The 27,828-nt window shown below is 40.5% G+C and overlaps 1 protein-coding gene across 1 annotated transcript in view; it reads left to right on the plus strand.

The window, feature by feature from the left end:
* The first annotated feature begins 6,697 nt into the window (after positions 1-6,697).
* The window catches only part of arhgef39 (Rho guanine nucleotide exchange factor (GEF) 39), a 67,303-nt gene continuing 46,172 nt past the window's right edge, over positions 6,698-27,828 (plus strand). Inside the window, exons 1-4 of the mRNA XM_083999444.1 lie at positions 6,698-6,844; positions 8,983-9,077; positions 20,572-20,692; positions 25,792-25,910. Of these exons, the coding sequence (XP_083855570.1) occupies positions 6,710-6,844; positions 8,983-9,077; positions 20,572-20,692; positions 25,792-25,910 (470 nt within the window). The 5' untranslated portion in view covers positions 6,698-6,709. The remainder of the gene's footprint in view (positions 6,845-8,982; positions 9,078-20,571; positions 20,693-25,791; positions 25,911-27,828) is intronic.

A 27,828-nucleotide genomic window follows, 5' to 3' on the forward strand; every position in this document is an offset into this window, starting at 1 on the left:
GGGGGAAATGGTCCCTGTATTTCGTTGTCCCCGTCCCCACCCACCACATTTGTCTTAGACACGGTATCAGGCACCTTTGTGTGGTTCTGTGGTGCTGATTTAAAAGAATCCAAGCACTAAGGTCTTCAATACCGTGTTATAATATCCGGGAGCTTTTCCTCCCCCCAGCCCAACCAGCCCCCGGGCCTTGTCTGTCTGATGCCTGAGCGACAGCTTTTGAGTGAGTTAGTGTCCCTGACCGTCAATTAGGAGCAGACCTCATTGTCACACATAAAGAACCCTGCCATCCAGTGCTTTTCAGTAATTGCGGGCATGGCAGTTTATCATTATCCATGAAAACCGCTGGGTTTTGCAAACACATGGCTGTTTTGATGGTCCTCCACCACTTGAGTGTCACTCAATTTTGTGCAGCTGTTTGTTACCATGTGATTATTTTTTTTTCTCTCTCTCTTTTCCCAAGGCCAAATGGTCATTTTGCTTTAATGAGCTCACCGTTCTGCAAAACACAAAGCAGCAATGGGGGTGTGAAGTGCAAGGTTCCAAACGCTGATTGAGAGTTTTTCACCAAGGCTACTAAAGGTAGACAATGAGCAATTACAGCTAATTGCGTTTGAACATCTCTAAAAGGCACTTTTTCTTTTGTGTTTGCGCTCTTTACATATTTTTGGATTTTCTTGTTTATTCGAAGTATTGGGGATTTAACATCCAAGCTAATGCTTTATTAACACTTCCACACCCCCGCCCTCCCAGATGTACAAATCATTAAAATTCTGTAAAAAATTGGGAGAGCTTTGGCTAAGATAATGCATCGCCTCACTTTAAACAATTATACTCATTTCCACAGTTCACCTTTCTCATGACTACAGAGACTTAAACTAAAGAGTTCTCAAACAATCGCATGAAAACGCCAAACACATTACAGTTTCTGCTACTTAAGTCGAACGCTGACGTACTTGTGAACAGCCCAGACTCAAGTGTCAACACTTGACGCCATGATTACCATTTGACAAAAACATTGTTAATTACAACTCAGAAGCAAAGTGAAGAGCCGGCGGTGAAGCATTAATACATAAATGAATCCTTTGCCCCCCTTCAGCAAAGGTAGATAATGAGATTCCACATCAATAAACACTTAAGAGATTTTGTTCACATCACGTGCTGGCATCCAGCAGGAAAAAAAGTGCTATTTGACAGCAATATTTCCCCCTGTAGTCACTTAGGAGATTTCTGTCCAACAGAGCTCCTATTTATTTTGATGTGACTTTTATTTGTTGTTGTTTTTTTTCTTTCTTTCAGAGCCAACTCATTTGATATCTCTTGGTCCTGAAACCTTGTTTCATATAACATCTTCCAGCTAAGATAGCCTTGCCTCCTTAGTGTTGAATAATTCATGTCTTACAATCCAATACTATTGGATTGGGGAGAGTTGAATTCAAAAGTTGAATTACAAAACATCACATTCTTTCATCTCATGAAGTTTTTTTTTTTTTTTTTTTTTTCCTTACAAAGTGCAGAGGTCAATTATGAGTCCTCTGGCAATAGCTGGTATGAATAATACACCGGAGGGCTCCAGAACCTTGGGAGAGTTCCTCCACTTGTGTAGATTATTGACGCTTTTACTTTTTTTCTTCCTATCCTCAGGTAAAAAAAAAATGGACCCTTTGTCTGTGGTCTCCTGCACCGTTCATGCCTCCATTGCCTGGAGGCAAAAGAGGCCTAATTTGCACCGATCTGTTTTGGGGCCAATTATTATAATACCAAATGTACTGGAAACACAATAAAATTGAAAACAATAAAGAGTGGGGCTACAGATATTGTGCATTTTAATAATCTTCTCATTAAAGATGCATTTCATCTGTTCAGCAATTTGCAGAGTTTTGCTTCACTCTCTTTAGACTCTTTCACATTACCTGCAGAACGTGGACATGCTGGGTTATCAGCTCCACCTCAGTACGACTCCCCTTACAGAAAATTCACATATAAAATCACATGCTATCACCTGTGAAACATAGCACACTGAAAGGTTTTGTTCTTCATATTATATGAACCTTGACATATGGAATAACAAATGTGAAATTTAAGTTATTTAATCCTCACTGCGTTCTTCCTCTAGCTGATGTATGGAAGATCATATTACATTATCACATGTGAAATTGTTGCCACGGGCAATAATTTCTCATCGCAAGTCTTTATGAAAGAATGACTGAATTAATTAACTTTTTATTTATATGGTACCTTCCATACACAGAATGCACAAGGAGAAATGTGTATGCAGGGTACTATTTATTAAATGCCATTTATCAAAGAAGATTAAAACAGCTGTTATGGGCTTTATTATAAAGATATTTTTTAAACTTGTCCATTGATTCAAGAAGTTTAATACTCACACGCAGGATGTTTGAGGTCTTTGGTGCATATTAAAGCAGCATCCCTGAGGGTTTCTGCGGCAACCTGTGAATAGCTGCTCTCATTTACATGTTTTTCTGTTTCTGTTGTCAGACAACGGAACAAGTTTGGACTGTACAGCTGTGACATCATCAGACCAAATCATCAAACGTACAAGGTAAAGACAAATATCGTTGTGTATATTTACTTGTAGGATGATTATTCAAAGAGAAACAGCAGACTAGCTGGAGTCTCCCACAGTGCACAGGGGGGGTATTTCTGGCTGCTCTTCTAAGTCGCCATGGTTTGTCCATCATTAGCCTCTGAAAGTCTCTAAATCTGGCAACAAATGCACAAAGTTGGCAACACCACCGGCTGTAAACGCCTCACAGTTTGCAACAATTTATTTTGAAAAGCAAACATCCGATGGGGAAAACTACAACCGAGTCATTAAGTCGATCATCAGTTCATCGGAATCGTCAAAACATGGGGATAAAAGTTCTGAAAATTCAGACGGGGAGTTGCACTGTGTGTTTGCGAGGGTGATAGATTGTTACAGGAAGTGCTGTTGTTTTATCTGGCCCTGAGAGTGATACAGCTGCTATTCAAAGGAGGGGAAAAAAGGCCGAGGTCAACGTTGGCACAGAGGAAATGAGTTGACAAAATAGTAGCAACACCACCCCCTCGCTTACCTGACCTTCATAGGGAAGCTTTGATAAGACATGGCAGTCAGCAGGGGACAATAAGGTCCTTTTATATACTGGTTGTTGAGGGATTTTAGATTTAAAGAGCAATATAAGTTTAGTTTTTTTTTTATTGTCCAACTTCAAAAACCGGCCTTGTTACCACAAAAAATAAATGATAAAAATGTCAATTTATGGAAAAATGTATTTTGTTAAAGGAATAGGACAGCAATATATGAATACATGTGAGTTAGATAATGTGTAGGCTATTTGTATGTTTGCTACTGTTATTTTTACATTTGGGTTCCAAATCATGGAGCTACAGGGCTGATAAGATGATGTGTTGTTACAGTCAGTAAGTACAGGAACAAAAACAAGTAAAATTAGCCTCCGATATCCTTGAGCGACGGCTCCTATGGACCAGACGGAACAGAGACACAAAGGAGGGCCGAGTCCTCGCTGTCTCCACCAGAAGACCTCAGCAGGGTTCTTCCTGGTGCAGAACAGGGCGGAGGTGGTAACATCCTGATCATGTGCACACTCATGCGTACCACACCTTCAACTGGCTCAGGCAAATACTTTTCTATACAATTCATTCAACAATTTGGAAGATATCACCGTCTGTATTTTCACAGTTTTGTGGCATTTCAAAGACTAAATTAAACTAGAGAATGCATTTCCTGAAAGAAATACGGGTGAATGCTGAAAGCTGGGAGCTGAATGAGCTGAATAAATTGTTAAAACAATGCTGAATTAAGTGAGGAAACGGCTGAAGCCACCCTGAAGAGATGAAACAATATCTGAAAAGTTAAAGTAAAACATGTAAGGGAGGCTGTATGAAATTGTTGGAAATTACTTGAATTGTTGTAGATTAATATGAAGAAATTAAAAGGCTAAAGTCTACTCAAATATATTTACTGACAGCTTGAAAGCATTGTAGAACCATTATGGAACAATATCTGAAGAGTAAAAATAAGAAGGAGGCTGTATGAAATGGTTGGAAATACATTAAATGATATAATTGAAAAAAAAAAGAAAAAAAGTTCTGTGTTACAGTCTATGTTTTTCAAAAATCTCTAGGTTGAATATTTTTCCAAGTGATATGTGGCACGTGTGATGAATTTTTTTTTCTTTTTTAAATTTTATATATTTATTAATGTATTATTTTTAACAGTCAGTGCTCCAGTGTTCCCATGTCCTCAACAAAGGATTATGTTTTTGACTACCTATAGCTATTTACTGTGACTTACTGTGTAAAACACATCAATGGTGTCACAGTTGTCTACAGTAAATTGAATGACTCCTCATCCACTCAAACCAGAAACCACTGCCCTGGTGTGATTTAGATACATTTATGAGCAACTGCAAAATGCAATTTAATTGCTAACAAAGTGAAGGTGGTTATTAAATGACAATTATTGGAACAACTGGGAACCACAGCCACATCATAGGATATCTAGCATTCCCCCTCCTGACTTGTGTCCTGTCTTGCAGCAGGACTTGGCCTCTATCAGCACTAGATGTCAGTGTTCTCGCTGCTCTGCGGAGCTGCAGGCAACATGAACTGCAGCCTGGGATATGCTCCAGAAAAAAATGCATCCTATTTTTTCCACTTGAAAGTCCTCAGTCCTCATGGATTTCATTCTATAGCCTCCTGCGTCACAGCCTGATTACTGAGGGCATCACTTTTATCTTTAATGAGCAACAAACTGCTGAGCTGCAGTTTCTTCTGGAGCCATTCTCGCATCAACCAGTGAATCGTCTCTCTCACCACTCGCTGCCAGTGATATTGTATCTTTTCCTTAAGGTTTCCCTAAGTAAGTAAAACGATTCAACTCTACTGTACACTTTCACGGTAGAATCTGAGGAAGGTCTGGGAATGAGTCAGAGAAAGTTATGAAAAGAAAACAAGAGACACAAGACTGACAAAACTCACTCAATGACTGAATTCCAAGCAGGCCATGTATATCACATATTCCTGCAGGCTAAGGAGCCTCAGTGAAGTGTAGATCTGGATCACTAGGACCCGAGGGGGCTCCAACCTCTAGGAGGTCTCTGCCTGCCTCCTCCAATTTAATTGAATATTTATTTAGTAATATGTACAAATATCAGCTGATAAGATGACATCCTTCAACCTGGGCTTCATACTTGTTGCCAGATTCCTTCATTAATGTGTTAAAGTAAATTTACTGCACAGCAAACCTGGACCGTGTCTACCTTTTAAAAAATGTGAAGGTATATGGAAAAGGCTAAGTTGGGATCCAGCTGTTTTTTTTAAAATTATTAATTACCATAATCCACTCATAGAACATAGCCTAATTGAAATATAAAAAAAGTATAAGTGTAGCTATTTCAAACATCATAATAAGATACAACATAGATAGGAGATAGTTACAATAAAGTAAGGAAAAATAACAGAGTTGATTTAACTTCAACAAGTTCAGTGAGAGTTGATGCTGACTGCAGTTGAGAGTGTAGCAGGAGGAGGTAGGCTACAGTTGTTACAGCTGAGAATTTCAAAAGCAGGGCTGCAGCCGCTGAGGGAGGGGGCGGTCCTTCCTGTCACTGTCTCAGAGCGGAGCAGCCAATCAGCGCGGCCGTCAACAGCTCAGCCCGGAAGAAGGAAGCCCACACTGAAAAGAGCGCCTTGATCAAAACTGGAGACGTTACCTGAAGGTAAGCCACGTATTTCTTCAGCAAACTGTACATAGCCGTATGAAGTTATTTCATATCGCGGAAACGTCTTGTTCGTCACGCGGAACAGCTGTGTAACAACTTGAACTTTACGTAACGTAACTTGAACATTTTTTTTAACGCTTTTTTATATCACTTCCACCTGCACCAGACTCGAGTCAAACTAACATTTTGGCACATACAAAAAGGCTACTTATCGCTTTTATGTAGGGCTAACATTAACATTAGCCTACTGCTACGTAGAAACGTAATGTCACAGCTGGAATATGCAGCCGCTGGCTACATTAACGTTACCAGAGTCTGACTCATCTTACTAAATATTTAAGGACACTCCCAAATAACTTTCACATGTCGTCGTCTGTCTCGCGAGTTCTTGCGTTGTGTTTGTATTTTGCAGGTTATGTCTTGAAAATATACAATATTGTAGTGTAAACACAAAGCAACAAAAATACCCTAGGCTAAGTGATGTTAAAGCTATGTAACTTTGAACATATTAAAGTCATTTATGTTTACAGGATGCATTAAATGTTCTGCTTTTGCAAAGCACAAGTAGGCCTAGGGATTTGTATTATTATTTAAAACTAAGACTAGATCTTTTGATTGATGTAAAAAAAGAAAAAAAAAAAAAGTTAGGCTGATAAAACTGTATATTAACTTCATCTCAAGTCTAGATTGCATCTGCACCAAACAGAGTGTTGATTTTGTCCCCTGTTGCCAGTGGCATCACTTTAGGATGGGATCTCTTTTTTTTGCACCATTATAGAGATGAAGAACAGTAACAGTGATCAATTGCTCAGTCTGCATACATTATTTTGAGACATTATACTTGCAGGAGGTACACACCTATTCATATTAGGCATGATGTTCAGTTTGTTATCAGTGCAATCAGTGCATGTCTGTAACCCTGAGCTGCTCCGTCTCTGCAGTGTCTCCTCATCACCGTAACCATGAGTTACTTCCCTGGTCCAAGGAACAGCATCCAGGAGCAGAGGGACCGCTGGGACAGGAAACGCAGCCGGACAGCCAAAGAGTTGGTGAAGACAGAACAACAGTACTGCCAACAGCTGAAGCTGGTCACCACCGTAAGTACTGTAGCAGTCATGAGCATTGATTCAGTCACAGGTTACACAATGACTGAACTACTGACCTCAAAGGTATCAGTCCCAGGAAACAAACACTGAGAGATTGTCTTTACTTTCCAATGTTGGGTCTGTTTTTATTTGGATACTTTAATACTAGCAATAGAAGTCACAACAGCAAGTGGAATGGTGAATTCTCAAAGATTTTAAAAGTTTTAATAAAATAATTTTAATTTAGACTTCTTTTCAATTTCTATGAGGATTTTTCTCTCAGCTTCTGGAAACCAAATCATTTATTAATCACATAAAATAAATTAACTTTTGTTATCTTAATTTCAACTGAACAAAGATTCTTTAACCTGAAAGTGAGGAAGATTTAACTCCTCTTCATTGTTGCGACTCAGAATAACACAAGAGTACTGTGGCGACAACTGGAAAACAAAGCTAAATCTCCATTGTCAAGACTGATGATCCTCAGACTGATCAATATTTATGTGATTATAGGCTACATCTAATTAAAACAATTTAAAGATCTCAAACAGGAAACAGTTTTCTCACTGCAGCTGAAATGTTCAGACCTTAACTTCAGCTTTATCTTAGTTAACACATGTTCATAACAGTTTATTCATCAGCAGACAAAATACTTGTAATTCAGTTCAATGCTCCTCATCATTTTCATATTTGCCTTTGTAGCCAGAAAGGAAAACCTCAAAATTAACTGGGCCAGGTGATTTCCAGCTTCATAGTACAGGTTATGTCAGACAGTCAATGCTTCATACAGTCAACTAGTTTAACATACCAAGTTATCATCTGAATGTTAAACTAGCACAGGTTTTGCACCATAGAAATTATAACATAGAAATACAACATTAACCATAATATCAAACTCATGCAAAAAGTCAACATATTTACTTTCTAATAAGTGATCTTAATGCTTAAACTATCATGTTATTAAACTGATAGAGGAGCGTCTGGATCAGACTGATTCAGCTCAGAATTTGACAGAACATGATTGATCTAGAGTGTGGTATGTTTACTTTGCCGTCATGTGGGTGAATTAAACTCGCAGATGGACTCTGGCCCACCACCAAACTGATAACGCACATTATCATTATTATTCATATTATTGACCATCTTGACTGGGCCCCATTTAGTTTGCATCAAGCTTTGCAATCAGAGTTATTCAAAGGAGGAGCACAGACTTGTTGGCAGGTTTGACTGGCTGGCTTTCTGCCTGGTTGGAAAAACTGCTTACACTACGGTCTGTCAGTGGATTACCCAGACTAACAACAGGGACACTGTTACATTTTCATATTAAAAATGCCATTGTTCAGTATCGTATTGATCCCTTTAACCACCTAGACAGCACCTGAGTAAAGGAATTTGGAAATATGTTCTTTTTTTATTGAACCATATGAAAGTATATTTGATTAATACTGTTTTTTTTTATAAAGATATTGACAGTATGAACACAAAAATCTCCATGCCAAAGGAAAAAGATCAACGCACCACTGTACAACATGTTCCCCCTGCTTGTTATAAAGTGCACTCTTGCTGTTCAATACATTAACAGACTAAAGGTAGAGTTCATGGTAATTTCCCTCCCCGCGGTAGAGAACACACTTTTTTCCCGCCCGTCGCTGTAGCCTCATTTCGACACAATTACTCACCCCTCACCCGTTCACTCCAGTTAGGAGCCATTTTAGGCCTAATGCACATTCAATTTGCTAATCCCATTTTCATTTCAGTTGACTTGAGACCGGCACAGCTGTCGGTTTATTGCGAGTGTCGCCGCACAATAACAACCCCTCTGTGCTCGGTCTTCGTACAGTAGGTGCCACGCAGTTATAGGACGTTGGCTTTAGACCAAAAAGCTATCAAAACTGCAAGGCCTTCTTATTAGAAGTTAAGTGTCTTCTACTGTTTTTGCAGCAGTCTTGGTCTTGGTATTACATTTGCTCTCTGTTCTTGGGGAGTAATTAAGATGTCAGCAGCGAAAGCACGTCCTTATCGAGGAAAAAAAAAAATATTTCCATTCATCAGTGGCATATCCAATCAGAGACAGCCCAATTCCATCTTATTAATACAAATGCAGAGAAATAATGACATTTTGTCTCCCTCTTGTCTCTTGTTTCTCTCAGTACTTTGTGGAGATCTTGAAGGCCAAAGGAACCCTGAGGCAGGACATTAGAGAAAGCATCTTCAGTTCAATTAAAGACATCCATTCAGTAAACCAGTAAGTATCCTACTGAATAATTTAAGGAATATCTATGCTGTAGAGATTGGTGTTGAGAGACAGTAAAGGGATGAGATTAGTGGGTTGTCTCTTGTGTTGAAATACGCTCATGATACACCCTAAGGTTGGCGAACTGTAGGCCTTATCTTCACCATTAGCACCAGTCAATGATAGCTGTGGACCAGCATGGAGGTGTTGTCTCTTCCCTGGTGGATGCATTACTGCATATCAGGCGGAATAACTCCTGCTGATATCGCAAATGAAAAGCATTATTGTTACCGTAGAGACTTAATGAATCGTTGCTATACCTACCTACCTACCCTGACCCACAGCAGCTCAAGATCTTGGGCGGTGGGGGCAGGGTGGCCCAAGCCGAGAGAAGCCGATCTCGCCGCATGTCTAGATGTCAAATTGATCTCGAGCTGTAGAAGTAAATCCTCCAAAGACTTGAGAAAGTTTGGCTACATAAATAAAAAGGTTGATGTTTGAAGTTAGCACACGTGTACATGCCAGGGCACTAGATTCAGCTACGGTATCCATAAATCAATAAAGAAAAATAGAGCGCGTAGTGAGGCCGGGGTTGTTGAGAGCTGATGCCAAAACTGATATTTTTGTTTCAAAGTGGTAAGAGTTAAACTTTGATCATTTTCTATGTTAAAGGATGTTTGATATTCTCGCCGGAGTTCAGGCTTGTTTGTTCAGAAGAAACCTGAGAAGCATTTTATCAGTGTCGAGCCAAGATGAATTTATCACTAAATCTGCTCTTTGTCTTAGTAAGTTGAAGGTACAATGCTTTCCTGGTGCTAATGTTTGCAACAGCAGTTCTTTACCATTAATGCAATTATAAATATGTAAACCTGACTTGGTGGCACAAGGTGTTCCCCCCCCCATTCCCAAACCAATGCTATTAAAAAGGCTGGAATGTAACCATGTATAGAAGGTAGAGAGAACATCAATCAGACTGTATGGCTTATTGTGGATAATTGGTTTGTTAGTCTGTTGTAACCCCCACCCTATCACTCCCCCTTTGGCCTTTTTCCAATATCTACCGGCAATCAGATAACCAATATGTTTACTGTGACTTTAGAAAATGAGCATACCCTTTCACCTTTTTTTTTTCTTTTCTTTTTTTGGTAAAAGGATAAATTGCTGTAAACTCCTGTGGGGAATCAGGTGTAGGAGCAGATACACATGTATATGTAGGGTCTTGGATTGTACACGCATCTACTGTCAGTGGTGGAAAAGTCATGATATAGTCGGTATCAATTAGGGGTGCATGATAACGATTGGTGCTTATAATTATCAACCCGATATTGGAAAATACACAGATAAATCCGATAATATATTTGTTTTGGCAATTATAATTGCCCAACATTTCCTTAATTTTGCAAATTTTCAGTCCGTTTGATTTGAAACAATAATAAAAAATCATAGTCATACTGTAGTTATATCTGTCCTTGTTTGTTCTTGGCTGTTATTTAGAGCTATATTATTAAATTCATCGTTACTCACTACATCTTAGCCTGTCTTAACCTCAGGTGTGAATATAAACTATTAAAAAATGTTATCAGTTATTGGTATTGGCATCAGTTATGAGAAGCAGGAAGTTATCGGTATCGGTGGGAAATAAAGTTATTTTTATTGTGCAATGTGCATCCCTAGTATCAATGAAATTTAATGATTCTCAAATGATCACATTCAATAAATTCACAGACAATGAAGTTGTAAAACGGCCGTGTGAGTGGGTCTGAATACTTCCTGACATTGTAATCCATTCAGACACAATCATTTATGAATAACAGTGTCAACGGTCAGCTTCTAGATTTGAGCAGCCTATCAGTTTAGCTGTCTTCAGTGTAAACACAGTCTAATGGACAAATACTGTACACACACAGACACAGTTCAGTATCAGACTGCACAACAGACTGTGTGTGACTGGGGAATCCATTTTCCAGACTAGAAAAACGAGCGGCACGGTTTCCCACAGGTCCTCATCCTCCACACACTGGCAGGCTTTCTTGTTGAGGGTGCTACAATGAAGATTGAAGTATGAATTACACAGTCTTATGTATTGGATAAATGGTTAGGCAGATCTCATACATCTTCATTATGAGCCCCTCATTGAATCAATGGTTGAAACATAATGGCAAGTACTCTATTAAAAAAAAAAAAAAAGAAGCTCCATAGAGAGACAGTGTGATAGAGCCAGTCTTATTTACCAATGTTAAGTGATTGATTATAGATTTTTCCCACACACTCTTTTCACTTTTTTTTTCAGTCTGACATTTGCTATACATTGATTATATGTGTGACAGTGTCAAGAGTAATTGACAACAATAGTGGTGATAATTAGCTCTCAGACAATTATGAGTTTGACTGTGTCATCAATCTGTCACACATTAAACACCACGTATTAAAAGGACTTATTACTACTGCTCCTGCCGGTACACAGTCTTAATATATGACATAGTTTTGAATGAGTTATATATAATGAGTAGTTTAACAGCTCATACAAAGACAATGGTGATGTTTTGAAATGACCATGCAGTCTAACACTTTGACAACACCAGGCCATGTTTTGTTATTCAGTCATCAAGTTGAAGACATCTCATACAACTTTTTCCACACTAAAGTGTGGGTGAACCAGAGTGATTTTTATTCTTCCGCCTCGTGTTCTTCATTTTATTTTATCGGTTTTGCTTTATACAACAGGATTCCAGGCATTCAGAGACAAAGTCCTGATGAAATTATCTGTGCCACTTATTCATACATATCATGTGACGTCACACAGCAGTCGCAGCGCCGACTTACAACAGGCCGTCTATCTGTCGCCTTGTGGACTGTGACACAAGTCTCACAAAAAGAGTGTATTAACATTTTTTTTATGACACGGCTTTTTTCAATTCTGCATTTTGATCACACTCTAATGAATTACTCTCTGATTCTACATTTTATGGTCTTTTATTAGAGCAGAAGAGCTATGCAGGATATTTATAGTACCTTATGTTTCATTTTTACCGTCGTTAAACAGATTGGGACTAATTGTGATGTTAGATAAATGACTTGTTAGAGAGTGGAGCCTCTCTGCCTTCCACATCACTGCTGGAAACCAAACCTGCGATCAGAGCCTCGGACCCAGTGTCACAGCTCTCGTCTCTGTGGCTCCGCGAGTCCACGACACAAACGTGTCCTGTAAATATGGAACAGGCATGTGATTTTTGAGTTCGAGCACACATTTTGAAAGAAAGCAGCAGACGTTTAAGTGCGAGCACAAAATGTGAGCATGAGGAGAAAAAATCTGAGCACGCGAAGGAGCTGTGTCACTGAAAAGGAATGAAATCATGCCCTCAAACTGAAAATCTATGCACTCGATTAAAGATAGGATCATTCTTCCATAGTAAACTGTAATGTCTTGTTTATGACATGACTACTCAAATACACAAAGTAACATGTAAATGATAATCCAAAGATCCACTGATTGATTATCTACGGAAGCCGAGAACGGCCACGTCCATAATATTTTTTTTATTATCGTTTTCTCGTGATAACGACTTATTATTTCGTTTTCTCGAGATAACAAAGTCCGTTTTCTCGTGATAACGACTTATTATTTCGTTATCTCGAGATAACAAAGTCCGTTTTCTCGTGATAACGAATTAATTTATTTCGTTATCTCGAGATAACAAAGACCGTTTTCTCGTGATAACGAAATAATCATAGAATGTGTCGTTGACATGGTTGCCTAGCAACATGTTTCCCCGGTGCAATCGCTTCTGCTTACGGGGAAGTAGCAGCTGGTTAGCCGCTGTATGTTCGTAGCAGGAGGCTACTAAAGCGAGTCTGTTGGAAACACTACACATCTACAGATCTAACGTAACAGAAGAGATGTTTTCGTGGGATAATTGCTCAGAACCATGTGTAGAACTCAAATCAGTGAGCTGATTAATGTGATCACATCATCCTGATTTCAGCCTTCAAGAGCTGCCACTAACGTTAGTCTGCTCTGAGGAGCTGTCAACAATGAAGTACCGGTAAGTTACACTTTAACGTTAGTTTGTTTACTGAGCTGGGTTTATTTAAGGGGCTACAGTTTAGCATAAACACATGAGAGTTGACTAACTTACGTTATGGCAGCTTCAGCTAAGGTAATGTTAGCTAGTTGCTGCTCAGATAAAGCTCATGAACACTGCTGTCTTGCCAAATTAACATTAGCCTACATGTCGGTGGTCGCAGGCAACAGGTGTCTGATGGTTCGAGATAAGGTTGTGATTTCTGACAGCAGCAGACAGTAGCTAACGTTAGCTTAGCTGAAACAGGATAGATGGGACCACCGGCCGGTAGCCCCTTAAATAAACCCAGCACAGTGACGTTATACAAACTAACGTTAAGTGTAACTTACTGGTAAGTTGTTGTTGACAGCTGGTGTGGACAATAACCACACCAGTGAGTAGAGTAGACTGAAGCAGAGCGATAGATAGATGAATATCTATCGCTCTGGACTGAAGTTAACTGCCCCGAGCTGAACAGTAGCCTCCTGTTGCTAGGCAACCATGTCAACGACACATTCTATGATTATTTCGTTATCACGAGAAAACGGTCTTTGTTATCTCGAGATAACGAAATAAATTAATTCGTTATCACGAGAAAACGGACTTTGTTATCTCGAGATAACGAAATAATAAGTCGTTATCACGAGAAAACGGTAATAAAAAAAAATGTATACGGACCTGGCCGTTCTCGGCTTCCGTAATTATCAAAGGCTTCACTGAAAACAAATGCACACGACCAGGAGGAGGGTTAGCAAAACAGCGGAGAAGTTACAGGACTTGCAGATTGGCTAAATGATGCAATTTATAAATCGATAAAAGTCGTATTTTGATCAAGATTACATCTGAAATTAATTATTTCACTCATAAGCCGTGTAATAAGTGGGATAATGTAGAGTTAGTCTGTTGTTATGGAGAAATAAAGACTGATACTGTACTCGATATCGGCTGATACCCACAGCACAAAGATCAGAATCGGTGTCAGGAGGGAAAAAATGGTATTGGAACTTCTCTAACGTGTATGACGTGTTGAAAATGGTGGAATAACTAGTTCTGTTAGTGTTCCAACTCTTAAAACTGTTAAAGCAGAAGTAAGCGGAATGTTTGTGTTATATAAGTCTTAAATAGTTCTATCTTCCGACAGCAATCACTTCTATAGAGTGTTTGGTCTGAAACACGGGTCTGTCAGTCACTCTGCTCTGAGCCGAGGAGAAAACTTTCCTTGTATCCTACAACCTTTATCCAATGAGGAGAGAGAACGGCATAAAGGGGCAGTCCTCTCTGTGTGTGCAGCCAAGGGATGCGCGTGAATGTGGTGACGTAGGGACGAGGGCGGGGACTGCTAACTCCATCAGCTGACAGGATCGCTTACTTCTGCTTTAAGAATTAAACTGATTAATGAAAAAAACCCAAACAGTAAGGAATATCAAGCAAGCGGCACTATGTATCACACTTACGAGAAGCTGTACAAGGAGGTTATGATTTGACGGAGCTCAGTTAAACTCCACCTCGGTGTTGAATCCTGTGTGGCTGTGAAGAGTTCCACACCTGATAAGGAATCTGCCCAGGATTATCGCAGAACAACTGAGTGACATTTTTCACAGCAGGGCACCGATACTTAGGATGAGTTGTTGATCTTCACCAAGCAGCAAGAAACCACTTTACAATGTCAGAAACATTCTGCGAGAACTGTGCGTGTCAGCTCCACCCGGCCGAACGGTTCTCTGATCATAATACAAGCGTACAACTTCAGAGTGCAGTGTGGAAAGTGGCGATGAATTCTGCTTTCATTAGGCTTTTGGTAGTTACATAAGAAAAGGATAACTGATATAGACAGAAGTCACAATGTTAAAACCACTCACAGGTGAAGTGAATGATATCGATCATCTCATTCCAACAGCACCAGTCAAGGCGTGGAGGCATTCAACAGGAAGTGCACAGTCGGTTCTCGAAGTTGAGAAGTTGGAAACAGGAAAAAATGTTCAAGTGTGTGGTTCAGTGTACTGCATAAAATGTTCAGGAGGAATATTACATGAAGTGCTGAAGATGTTGACCGGGCTTCTGAATTCCCAGGGCCCAGTTGTTCAAAAGGTGTAATCTGGATATAAATGATCCGGATTTTGAAATCCCCTTTTTTGCTATCCAGGATCACGTAATCTGTTTTACTTTTATCCCAGTTGTTCAAAGCAAAGTTGGATTGGATCAGTCTGATCCAAATCCAAATTTTCAAGATTACCAAATCCGGATAATGAGTGCTCTAGATGGGACTGTGTATCAGACTGAAGGCTGATTGGTCTGTAAATAACAGGAAGAACAGCAGCATGGGTCACTCAAGTGTGTTTATTTGAAAACGGAGTGTATGTGTTTTCTGTGCTCTTTGTTGTTTCTTCAATGTCTTTTAAACAGCCAGACTCCATCTGGTTGGGCTGTTAAAATAAATTGAAAAAAGCAAATATACACAAATATATACAAATATACATATATTTCCCCATGTGTTTCAACATTCAAACTTCAAATTTCAAAATTCAAACTTCAAATTTTAAAATTCAAACTTCAAATTTCATTAAATTCAGTTTGGGGAAAAGTAGTTGGGGAAAAGTTTTTCAGTTGTAGAATATTCAAAAGTTAACATTATTTACTAATCACTGTTGTGGTTTAAAATTAGGTGCAAAATGTAAATCAATAAATGTATATATACTATATTATGAATATTGTTTATTTGACCAGTTTGAATTTAATTTAAATCACATTTTGTTCTTGAAATCCTCCCTGAATCCACCCAACTGCTGGGATCAGAATAATCCTGATTTTTTGGATCAAAGTTATCCCGATCCTACTGAAAAGTTTTGAACAACACAAACTGAGGGTTTTATCCAGATCAAAACCAAGATTGGATTACGTGATCTAATCCGATCTCAGAATCCGTTTTGGGTTTTGAACAACCCATTTTCAAGATTTGATCCAATCCATTATCCAAAATCCGATCGGATTACCTTTGAACAACTGGGCCCAGGATCTTAATACGATTGAGCATCTGTAGGATGAGCTGCTGATAAGGTCTGAGCCCTGAGGCCCTGAGGATCTGATGCTACCACACAGGACACCTCAGAGGTCCTGTCAAGTTCATGTGTTGCTTGAAGGGATGCACATTTAATTTTTTTCTTTCAGAGCGATAACTGATGCTTGTTTACCGATTAATAATCATCTTTTTGCTTTTTCTTAGCAACGCAGTCCTTATAGGTGCAGATGTGTACGAGTGGAAGTCTGCACGTGTAGACACGCCCCCTTGAGTCAATGACATAGCTAATTCAAAAAAATAACCGATAGTATTAATCGGTCAAAGTTCTTGTTACCGGTTAAATGGTTAATCATGTGCATCCCTAGTTGCTATAGACAGCATGAGTTGGACCTACACAATATTAGACAGGTGGTTTCAGTGTTGTGGCTGTTGTGAGTGCGGATATGAAATCACTCATAGGAATTGTGGAGCAAACAAAAAAGTGTAAGCAAAGCAAAATGTCTTCGATTTTTATATTCATCAAGGTAGCTGTTATTTAACAGATTTGCACACTAACAACCAGCTCCATGCATTCATCAGCTTCAGTTGGAATGTTTTTCTAACAGTGTAGTCCAACACTTCCCAAACCACATCAGTTAGGTTGAGGTCAGGTCATTGTGGAGGTCGGATCATCTGATGCTGCAATCCAACACATTCCTTCTTGGTTATACAGCCTTTGGTTTGTCTGGAGGTTTGTTTTGGGCATTTGTCCTGTTGATGATCCCACTAAGTGAAAATCAGATGGGATAACATGATGCTGCAGGATGTTGTGGTAGTAATGCTGTGGTTAATGTTGAATAAAGCACCCCGATACCATCACCATGCTTCTCCATGCTTCACAGTGGGAACCATACATACACAGATCACCCTCAGGTGCCCTTTTCTGCATCCCACAGATTAAAAGTATTTATTTCCATTTGTTGTGTTTCCTGCCCTAAGCGACTCTCATCTTAATGGCTTTTCTTAGTTTTGGGTGCAGCAATTTCAGCCGTGAAGCACAGACTGACACAGTCACCTCCAGACAGTTGATGTTGAGATTTCTGTTATGTCGGCTCTAATCTGAGGTGCTGTTAATTAGCAATGTCTGAGGCTGGCTTTTCTAATCAATGTATCCTCTGATGACGGACTTTTGCATTTCTTCACTTAGCTGAATCTCTTAACATAATGTGGATCAGTGCAATTTTGTGTTATATTAACAGGCGTCCCCGGTTCGAATCCCGCGCCGGGCGGACCTTTCCTGCATGTCATTACCCCTCTCTCTGCCTCCCCCTTTCCTGTCTATCTCACTATGTGCTATCAAATAAAAGGCGGAAAAGCCAAAAAATATACTTAAAAAAAAAAAAAAAGGATAGTTCAACATTTTGGCAAATTGGCCCTTTGCCATAATCCCAATAGTTTTAGGAGTAGGTTCGTTACTTTTAATTGTCAGTGCAAGCTGTTTTTAGAACAGCGGAGCAGAGCCGCAAGCTGCTCAGAGCTACACTATGGAGGCTAATGGGATTTCTTCTCCATTCACCACGCTATGAGATAATAACGGAACATTATGAGACAGAGTTGTTTTCGAGGCAAATGCAGAGACTGCTTGCTGAAAAACTGCCCCCGACGGGAATGCGCATCAGCATTTTGCATGAATTCACCTCGAAAACAACTCTGTCTCGTAACGTTCTGTTATTATCTCATAGCGTGGTGAATGTGCAGGTCACAACTTGTCCACTAGAGCGTTTTGGAGTTTTTGGATTGTGTATTTGATGAGTTTGCTGAAGGAAACCAAGAAATCCCATTAGCCTCCGTAGCATAGCTCTGAGCAGTTCACGGCTCTGCTCCGCCGTTCTAAAAATAGCTTGCACCGACAATTAAAGGTAAAAAACCTACTGCTAAAACTATAGGGATTATGGCAATTGGTCAATTTGCCAAAATGTTGAACTATCCCTTTAAGGCGTCCACATCTCTGCTCATGCTTGGATTAGCCTGATAGTTACAGCTTTGCATGGAGACTACGTGCCTCTTTATACACAGTCTATGTCTTAAACACAAGAAATTCCACTAATTATCTTATGCCAGTGCACAGCTGGTAATTGAAAAGCATTCCAGGTGACTGACAACTTTGTGAAGCAGGTTAAGGTGAAACCAATATTGTGTAAAGCTGTCAGTAAGGTAAATGTGGCTTCTTTGAAGAATGTAAGAAATAATAGCATTTGTTTTTTTAACACTCTTTTTCTCTTTTACTACATAATTCTGTGTGTTCCATATGTAATAGTTTGATGCCTTCAGTGTTGTTCTATAGGATCAGAATAAAGAAAATCCTATAGGTGTAACAGACCTTTTGACTGTGTGTGTGTGTGTGTGTCTGTGCATAATCTACACATACGCATATTTATTCTACTCCTGACTGTGTGTGTGGAGCACATACACACAGCACAGGCAGCAGAAGGAGCAGCCCAATTATTGCCTGCTGCTAACATGACAGACAGGAATCAGCTACTTGAAAGAGCTGTCAGTGAATCCGGTACGGAGCATAAAATAAAAAATAAAAAAAAATAACAAGCCACGGATTCGAGGAGGTCACGATAAGTGTAGGTGTGGTCTGATCCTGATAGGTAGATCAGACGGGAATCAGTGTGTCGACGCAGCACGGAGCACATCACACAGTTCACCGAGAGGCGACAAAACGCCGCTTTATTACTTTGCCTCCCTATCAGCGATTTGTGCTCGTTGTTTATTTTTCATTAATTAGTAATTTATGTTTAGCGGATGCTCACGCTGTGTCATAACAATTAGTATTCCTCTGTTCGAGCCTTCCCCAAATGAAGGCGTCTCGCCCTGAATTGTTCGGTCAAGGTTGCATCCACCCCAGATGTCGCAACTGCTCGGAATTAATGTGGATTAACGCGACACGCGCGGAATGCTAATGTTATCTCCATCCTGCCCCGCTGATGGCCAGACAATTTAATTGCTGTGGAAAAAAAAAAAACGAAGTATAAAAATGTAATCCATAATTTCATATTTATCATAATAGCCTCTGGCAGTGTGAGGGGAGGAAAAAAAAAAAAAACGGAAACACAGTTTTTCCCGCCCTTTGCCCTCGTTAGAACTCTCCCGGCTGCTCCTGCATCTCCTGATTATGAACAGAGGCTACCTTGGCACGCAACTTCATTAAAATCTATTTAAATCAACTTCAGCGGCAAAGTACTCCTTTTTTACAGCATGTACGAACAGAAGTCTCTGGGAGCATCATTAGAGAGTAGGACTGTGTGTGTGTGTGTGTGCGCGCGCATGTGTGTATATGTGTGGTACTTCCTCTAAGTTTGGATAACAAGCTCCTTCACAAGTGTCAACACCCCCAACCAATTGCGTCCGTGTTACTGTAATGTGCCTGACAGGCTGAACGATTGCTTTGCCTCTCGCCTTGATCTAGTTGTTTTGTTCCTGAGTTCAGCAGGCAGTGCTCTCACTACAAAGTGGCCCTGGGTGCCCCGAAGACAGACCCCACCATCTGGGTCCCCGGTAAATACGTCACCCACGGGGGAGAGAGGCCCCTTCAAATGACACTACAGAGCCCCGCTCGCTAAACCTCCCATTAACAGGGAAGCAATCCTCTGAACTTTGCTCAACCCCCTCACACTTTCTCTAAACATGTGTGCCTTTGCCGAAAGTGATGTTTTTTCTTCTTTTTTCTAAAGATGTGATCCGACTCCTTCCCCTTTCCTCTTCGCTTGATGCAGAGCAGCAGCAGCTTCTGGCGGCGCTCGTCCGGTGTGCGGCCCTGGCCTCGGCACCATTTTCTTTTTAGAATTAAACTAAAAAAAAAAAGAATTAAACTAAAGTCACAGCACTTTAATATCCAACCAACAGCCTCTTGTGATCGGCGCGCGTCGTTCTGCACCTCTCTCTGACCTATCTAAAATTGACACGAGGCAATCACATCTGTCATTTACCGAGCTCCAAGACTGGAGGTGTTTTTTTTTTTTTTTGTTCTTTTTGAGCAGCGAAAAAATTCAAAGCACATTGACGCTATTTTCAGACACGACCGCTTCAGAGTGATGCGTTCCTTTGATGGAAACTGTCTTTGACCGAGGCAAAATAGAGGCATGCAAAAAGAATATTAACCAAACAGCCAAGAGTTTATTTTTTGTTGTTTGGCCAACTCGCAGAATTAATGTTAATTAACTACAGCTGAGTTGCCAGCTGCCATTACAGTCGGCCTGAATGTTTCATCTCCTGCGACTTGTTGAGACGCAGCTTATTATGGAAATTTATAATTAAAATCTCAGCTCTTTAGGTTTGAAACTGCAGAATGTCAAATCATGATTGTGGATTTAAAATGTGTGCCATTTTTAATGTTTTATTATATCTTTTTTTTTTTTTTAATGAATGTTATTTCTTCTGTCAGATCTCTGCTGGTCCATTTGGAGAATGGCTACTTCGGCCGAGGGTTCGACCAGTTCTGCCCGCACCTGCATCTCTACAACACGTACGCCGACAACATCTACAATTCCACCAAAGTGCTGCGGGTAAGAACACGCCGCCCGCCGCTCGTCCACGTCGCACGTTCCCGCTGCACTCATGAGCATTTCAAAAGACGTGTGTAACATTAAATTTGAGTAGATTTTAATAACCCCTCCCTCCCCCCGCCGCCCCTGTGGGGAAATTGGCCCATGTATTCCTCAGGTACTGGAGTTAATACACATGCAAATGTATATGTGGTTATTGGATTCTTTGCAGACACAATCAATTCCCTCGCTGTCAGTGATGCTGCTAATGCCATGGCAACGCATTCATATAGAGTGGCTTCAGGAAGTATTCAATCCCATTCACTTTTTTTGCACAAGTAATTGCACTGTAAATTGGTAAAATTCAATTGTTGCCAAATCTTCTACACTTAATGATATATAATCACAAAGGGAACCTACGTTTTGGATGTTTTGCAGATTTATTAAAACTCAAAACTGAAATCTCTCATTCACAAAAGTATTCAGACTCTTAATTGAATACTTTGTGGAAGCGCCTTTGGCAACAATTACTGTACAGCTTCACTTCTTCTTGAGTAAGTCTTTACGAGCTTCACACAGCAGTTGTAGAGCTCTGTTCCCCCTCGCTTCCAGTCTTTATGGTCAGATGGAAAAATGACCATATTTCCCAGTTAATGAGTTTGATTTCTTAAAATGTCACGTCCTTGGTTTGTGGACTGACATGCTGGGAGCAGCAGAGATGTCCTCTTGTTGACTTAAAATCAGAGTTGCAAAGACAATGTTGTAAATGTAGCCTTAATTAAGAATAAGGACCACTAATTACATTAGTGGTGGACTAAAGTTTTGTATAATTGCACTGATCTACTTTCGGAGTGACAAGAGAGAAACATGTTTACTTCATCCAAACGATGGAAACCTGTGTGTCTCTGCTCTCAGTTCACAAATCAAATGAAATCTTAAACATGAGTCAGCAAAATGTAGCGAGGACTAATAATTCAGTATTTTTAATCAACTTTCAGCGCAATCATATTGAGATAATGTGTTTTTATTACAGACAAAAGCTTCTGTGAGACATCTATGACTTTGTTTCATATGATGTACATCAGTTTATTGGTTTTATATATGATTTTTTCATACATATGTTTACATTTATGATATACTTTGGAAAACAGTATCATGATGATAACTAATCACCAACTGCAAAAGATCCAGGACCAACAATGTGATGATCCATGTCTGGACACGTCCTGTCTGTAGGTCTCAGCCCCAAAGCCCATTAGTTTGTATATTGTATGTATGTAAAAAAAAATAATAATCTTTTTTAATCAGAGTAATTTCCTGAAACAGCAGGTCACTGTAGTTTATAGCGAATGTTATTCAGAATTTGGCGCTGCAGTGAATCATTTGGAGCAGCAGGACGGTGCGACATGAGGGATTAAGTCAAAGTGAACTACAGTGTGTGGTAATGAAGGAACATGTCGCCCAGTGCAACAATGTGGCTCATTGATGTGTTTTTTAATAGTTTTTGGACATCAGGGGAGCCCCGCGGTCCAGAGAAATGAGATGGAACAGGCTTTGGACACACAGCTCCTGTTAGAAAGACACAGTCACTGTTGTTTTTGGTCTGCACACGGGGTCTGTGGACAATAAGAAATATAGAATATTACCGGATTAATTTAATGCTTATTGCTTATTATTATAGAAAAGAAGGAGAGTGAATCTTTATATAAACAGGTGCATCTCAATAAGTGAGAATATCACAGAGGTCAGCAGTCTTCCCTATGACAGTGGAGCCTACTGGACCAGACTAAAGCCTAGTTTATGCTTCTGCGTCAGCTCCACGCCGCAACATGCCGCCGTTGCATCTTTCGAAGTTCTGCGTCGAGGGAGCAGGTTGCTATGTAATTCACCGCCACAACGGTAGAGGGTAGCGGACCAATCACTGCTCTCGTGGTCTGTGTCGCCTCAATGCGTAGTTACAGTTTTTTGGAGGTGCGCTTCAGGCTACAGCGTAAAGTCTCAGGTAACCTTTGCAGGTGTTTTTTTTTTTTTTTTAGATATAGAATTTTGTGTTTTCATTAAATGGATAGTCCAATATTTTGGCAAATTGGCCCATTGTCATAATCCCTATGGTTTTAGGAGTAGGTTCATTACCTTTACAGTAATTGTTAGTGCAAGCTATTTTTTGAACGGCGGAGCAGAGCCGCGAGCTGCGTGTTCCTGTCCAGTTATCATGGTTATTGTACCTCTTGCTGATATTTGAGGCTGCGAAGGCAAATCAACATGCAGAGCTGTAAAATGTGAAGTTCTACAACACTAAATCCACACGGTCCGGTCTCTACGGCCTCCAGTTTACACCCTCACTCTGTCCACACTCTGCCTCCACCTAATCACTGATTCCTCTCACATTGTGCCCATCATCAACTGACTCACCACCTGTCTGTTTACTATGTCCAAACTCTACCTGCCACAGGCATAATGACCAGCTAAACAGCTGTATGTGAGCAGCACACACACATACAGTGGACACATACACACACACACCACAGCTGGCATCTAAAGTCAAGTGGCATACACTGATGTTTTTCAAAGCTGTGAAATAGCGCAGAGCTCTCCTCAGGTCTATTTAAATACAGCAGCGATGTTTATTTTGATGATTGACGTGAATGACAAGACGAGGCGTTTTGTCATCCAAATGTTGACACACACTCGAGCCGACACGATGTGGAAATTCACGTTTAATGACATCCACAGGCTGCCAGCCCTGCCTCCTCCTCCCCGCGCCTCAGCTGGCAATGCAGCGGAGTGACAACTACAGGGTTTCTGGGATTGTCAGGTGGAGTCTGCAGCTAGAAGTGACATGAGATGTATATGTATGTGCATGTGTGAGAAGATATCTATGAAATATAGACACACTATGCACTTGAAAATTTGATTTTATTAAGATCCCCATTAGCTGCTACACCTGCTAGCCGCTACTCTTCCCGGGGTCCATTAAAAAGCCACATAAAGTAATCAAACACACATGAAACTAAACTAAACTTCCAAATAATATGAAAAGCTGCATGGTACCCATAACAACAATAATTATAATAATAATAATTAAAAAAAAATCAAACAACAAAACAATATCAAATAAATACAACAATAACATACCAATAACAATGTCAACAATGACAAAATCAGTTATAACAAGACATAAACTTTAAAGGGATAGTTCACCCAAAATTGAAATTTCACTCATTATCTACTCACTCTCATGTCGACTAAGGGCTGGGAGAAGTTTCAGAGTCCTCCGTGGCTTCTCTGAGTTACAGGGGGTCTCGGCGTAGCAGTGCATGTCCATATAACGGTTGCAAATGGATACCAACTGTCTTCGTAACAAAAAGACACACCAAAAAACATCCAAATACCTCCATGCTGCTCGTATGTAATGTCCGTCTTGTATTGAAGCCCCGAAATGAAAATTTGGACGAACCAATTCAATTTCAATTTTGGGTGAACTATCCCTTTAAAGTAACCCTGGACAGACCGGAAAACAAAGCAGACTTAAAATAATCTATACCGTCTGCCTGTCGAGGCATTGTCTTTTAAGATATTTTTTAAAAAGTAAATGGACATTAACTCTTTCGCGACCATTGACGAGTAAACTCGTCACAGCCTGCCGAACGTTCACGACCATTGACGAGTTAACTCGTCAAAACCGTTTTTTTTTTTTACAGATTACGATAATAGACACTCTCAGGTACCCTGTGTGTGAATATGGTAGTCCTCTGATATGTAAAACTGTTTTAAACTAAAATCAAAACATAATGTTTTTTATAAACTGTGTGATCTAGGTTTTGTTTGAGTAATCGTTCTCCTTGAATGCTGCTCTGTGGACAGCGTGCAGCGCTGTGCGGCTGTCGGCTACAGTGTTGCCACTTTCTCGCTGAATCTGGCGACTTTCCAAACCCTCTTGGTGACTTTTGACAAAAGCGACTGACGACAAATCTGGCGAGTTTTTCCGGTGCTGTTACAAACGTTTCTGGTTTGGAGACTCGGATCTGAAAGCCGGTTATCTCTGCTGTTTTCACGGTGCAGCAGAGCGGGCGCTCTGCAGCGGGGGCTGTGACCAGCCGCCCCCGCCCCAGAGCACCCACCAGCGGCCAGTCACACAGGAGTGTCACGGAGCTGCTGCACTGCAGCCAGAGACCCGCACCGCTGCACCGCTGCTCTCCACGCTGCCACACCCCCCAGATTTGCCTACAAATATATTTATTTAGCCGTAGAAATGATTTGGGAGACATGCCACACTGCAGAGTACCGGTAAAATGAGCAGATTGCCACTTGACACAAAAGTGCGTTTTTCTCTGAAACTATAGCGGGAGCTCCGTTTTTGGAGAAACCCAGCTCTCTTCTTCTACTTCGTACTCACGAACGAAACGGCGGAAAAACTCGCCGTTTTTTCGAGGAGCACGTTGTAAAGTCACTCTTCAACCACGTGAAAACCGTTTGTTTCTAGGTGATGTACAGAGTTCGGTTCGACGTGAGATAAAAGGTAAACAAATAGCCAAAAACATGTGGTCCTGAGCGGATGTGCTGAGGAATTAGTGTGGTCGCGAAAGAGTTAAAGGTGAACCTTGCTTCAAAAATTAATGCACTGGTTTTTTGTCTCATGAATTAATAGAATAAAAAGCTAAAATTACTAAGTCTTACAGGAGTTCCTTATATATGTGTTTGGCAGATATCACAGACTGTAAATGGTTTTCTGTCCTTAATTTAGGAATTTCCACTGATCTTCTGAGATTGAGTTTCTGACATATTTTTCGGTTGTCTCGTGTGCAGACTAGCAGGTTTAAGATCTTCCCACAGACTTAGTGATGTTCAGAGGACTGAGGGCCGTTCCCACAGCTTCACCTTGTCTTTCTTGAAACATTCTTGAGTTATTCTTTGGCTCCTTGTCCCGCTGTAGAAACCAGTCTGACTTAATTTAGTATGTGCTAATGAGAGATTTCTTCTTACAACATAACTCCCCAAGTGCTCAACACTGCAGGAAGACTTGTTACGTCTCACAAAACGTTGCCTTGCAAAAGCCCAAAGCTGTGTCTTGTTTAATGTGCCTAAGAATAATGTCACAATGTCTTGTGTTATGTTCTTAGATCCAGCTGAAGAAAAACAAGGCCTTCAGACGCTTTAAGAAGCTACAGGAAACACGCCCGGAGTTCAACGACCAAAGGCTGGAGGACTTACTGCAGCTTCCCATCCTGCGGATTGATCAGTAAGCCTGTCTGCTGCCTACTGTGTGTAGATGAAGAAAGGCTACATTATGAAATGTAATTTTTTCTCAAGTGCACTGTGGAGTTGAGTCGATTAACAGTGACACAGGGCTGAAATTCCATCTGCCTTAAAAGTTTATCATGAAAGAAGTTCATTTTAAATAACAATATCCAATCCTTTTTTTTCCTTCACAATATCAAAGTCTGTATTATATTCAGCCAGATGTTACATTAGAGCAGTGGTTCCCAACCTTTTTTGGCTCGTGACCACATTTTCACATCACAAATTTCTGGTGACCCCCCGATCACATGCAGTCGTGATCGCGGCCGACAGTCGTGCTTCAGCTCAGATATTTTTATATGCTGCATTTTATTTGAACTCAATTTATATTTAAGAAAGTGTTGTTTAAAGCAGAAGTAAGCAGAATGTTTGTGTTAATATAAGTCTAAAATAGTTATATCTTCCAACAACAATCACTTCTATAGAGTGTTTGGTCCGAAACACGGGTCTGTCAGTCACTCTGCTCTGCTGTAAGCCGAGGAGAAAACTTTCCTTGTATCCTACAACCTTTATCCAATGAGGAGAGAGAACGGCATAAAGGGGCAGTCCTCTGTGTGTGCAGCCAAGGGATGCGCGTGCATGTGGTGACGTAGGGACGAGGGTGGGGACTGCTAACTCCATCGGCTGACAGGAAGTTAGCCAAAACGACCGGATCGCTTACTTCTGCTTTAAGATTGTGTGTGGTCTTTTTAATCATAATCTTAAAAAGAATAATAATTAGTTAAAAGAATATTTTTATCAGTATTTCTTTCTTTTTTTTATCAATTACGAGACATTCAGGCGACCCCATTTGAATTCCAGGTGACCCCACGTGGGGTCCCGACCCCAAGGTTGAAAAACACGGCATTACTGTAGATTCTCTTGTTGTCCATCATTATGATGAATAAGCTCTGTCATGATCTATCATTACCCGTCATTTTAATTTTCCCAAAAGATTACACATTCATCAGATACCGGAGTGGATAGACGAGCAGTGACTCGGACCGTGTGGTCAGTTTTCACACCGACACCACAGGAAGCAGGTGAATTAGTTGAATTTTCTCAAAGTGACAGTGCCGCAGTCATCAGGCCCTAACTAGGAGAATATGAGCTATACCGTGTTACAGACTTCATTAAAAATGTGCGCAAACCACTGACAAGGAGTTGAGTTGAACCCAGTTGACTTGTCTTCAAATGGACGTTCCTTCACATCCTGCTCACAACGGTACAATTACTGGATAAATCCAGTGGAAATGGATGATAAATTTTCCGCTGCATAATTATAGGGTTGTGTGATATTAAGCGCTTAATTTTGTTTACTTATTGTTTACTACCTAATAAAGCGCATTTACTAATTAAAGGCTTCTGTTTGTGAAGCTATCTGTGAAATTCCACACCCCCTTCTCCCTTGTTCTCTCCGTCACCTTCCAGTCCTTGTCATTTTTCCTTCCAACACCGCTCAGAGCCTCGCAGGCATCCCCCCCCCCCCCCCCCCCCCCCAAAAAAAAAAAAAAAAAAACACAAGGAAGAGGAAGAGAACATGATGTGTGCGAGTCTTCATTTGACAACCAGAAAATATTTCCAGTACATCTTCAGCCGTCTGTACGTACTGTAACTGATGCTTCACGTTGTATGGGATCCTCGTGCACACCTCAGCGTTGTGTTTACGGACGTGTTGCCGTTCCACCGTCGAGAGCACCGCCAGCCGACGGGTCACGGATTTCATGCTCGAGTTCTGTTTCCGCTGTTAAGTTGTTTTCTTTTCATCAGTCGCCCGCTACAATGTATATAGTCTCCCTGACAGATGTAATTATTATTATTTGATGTAGCGCCTATGCCGTTGCTCAGACTGTCCAGAAACTGTCATAATCCCTTTGATG

This window comes from Trachurus trachurus (assembly GCF_905171665.1).
Source record: "Trachurus trachurus genome assembly, chromosome: 23".
Classification (NCBI taxonomy): Eukaryota; Metazoa; Chordata; class Actinopteri; order Carangiformes; family Carangidae; genus Trachurus; species Trachurus trachurus.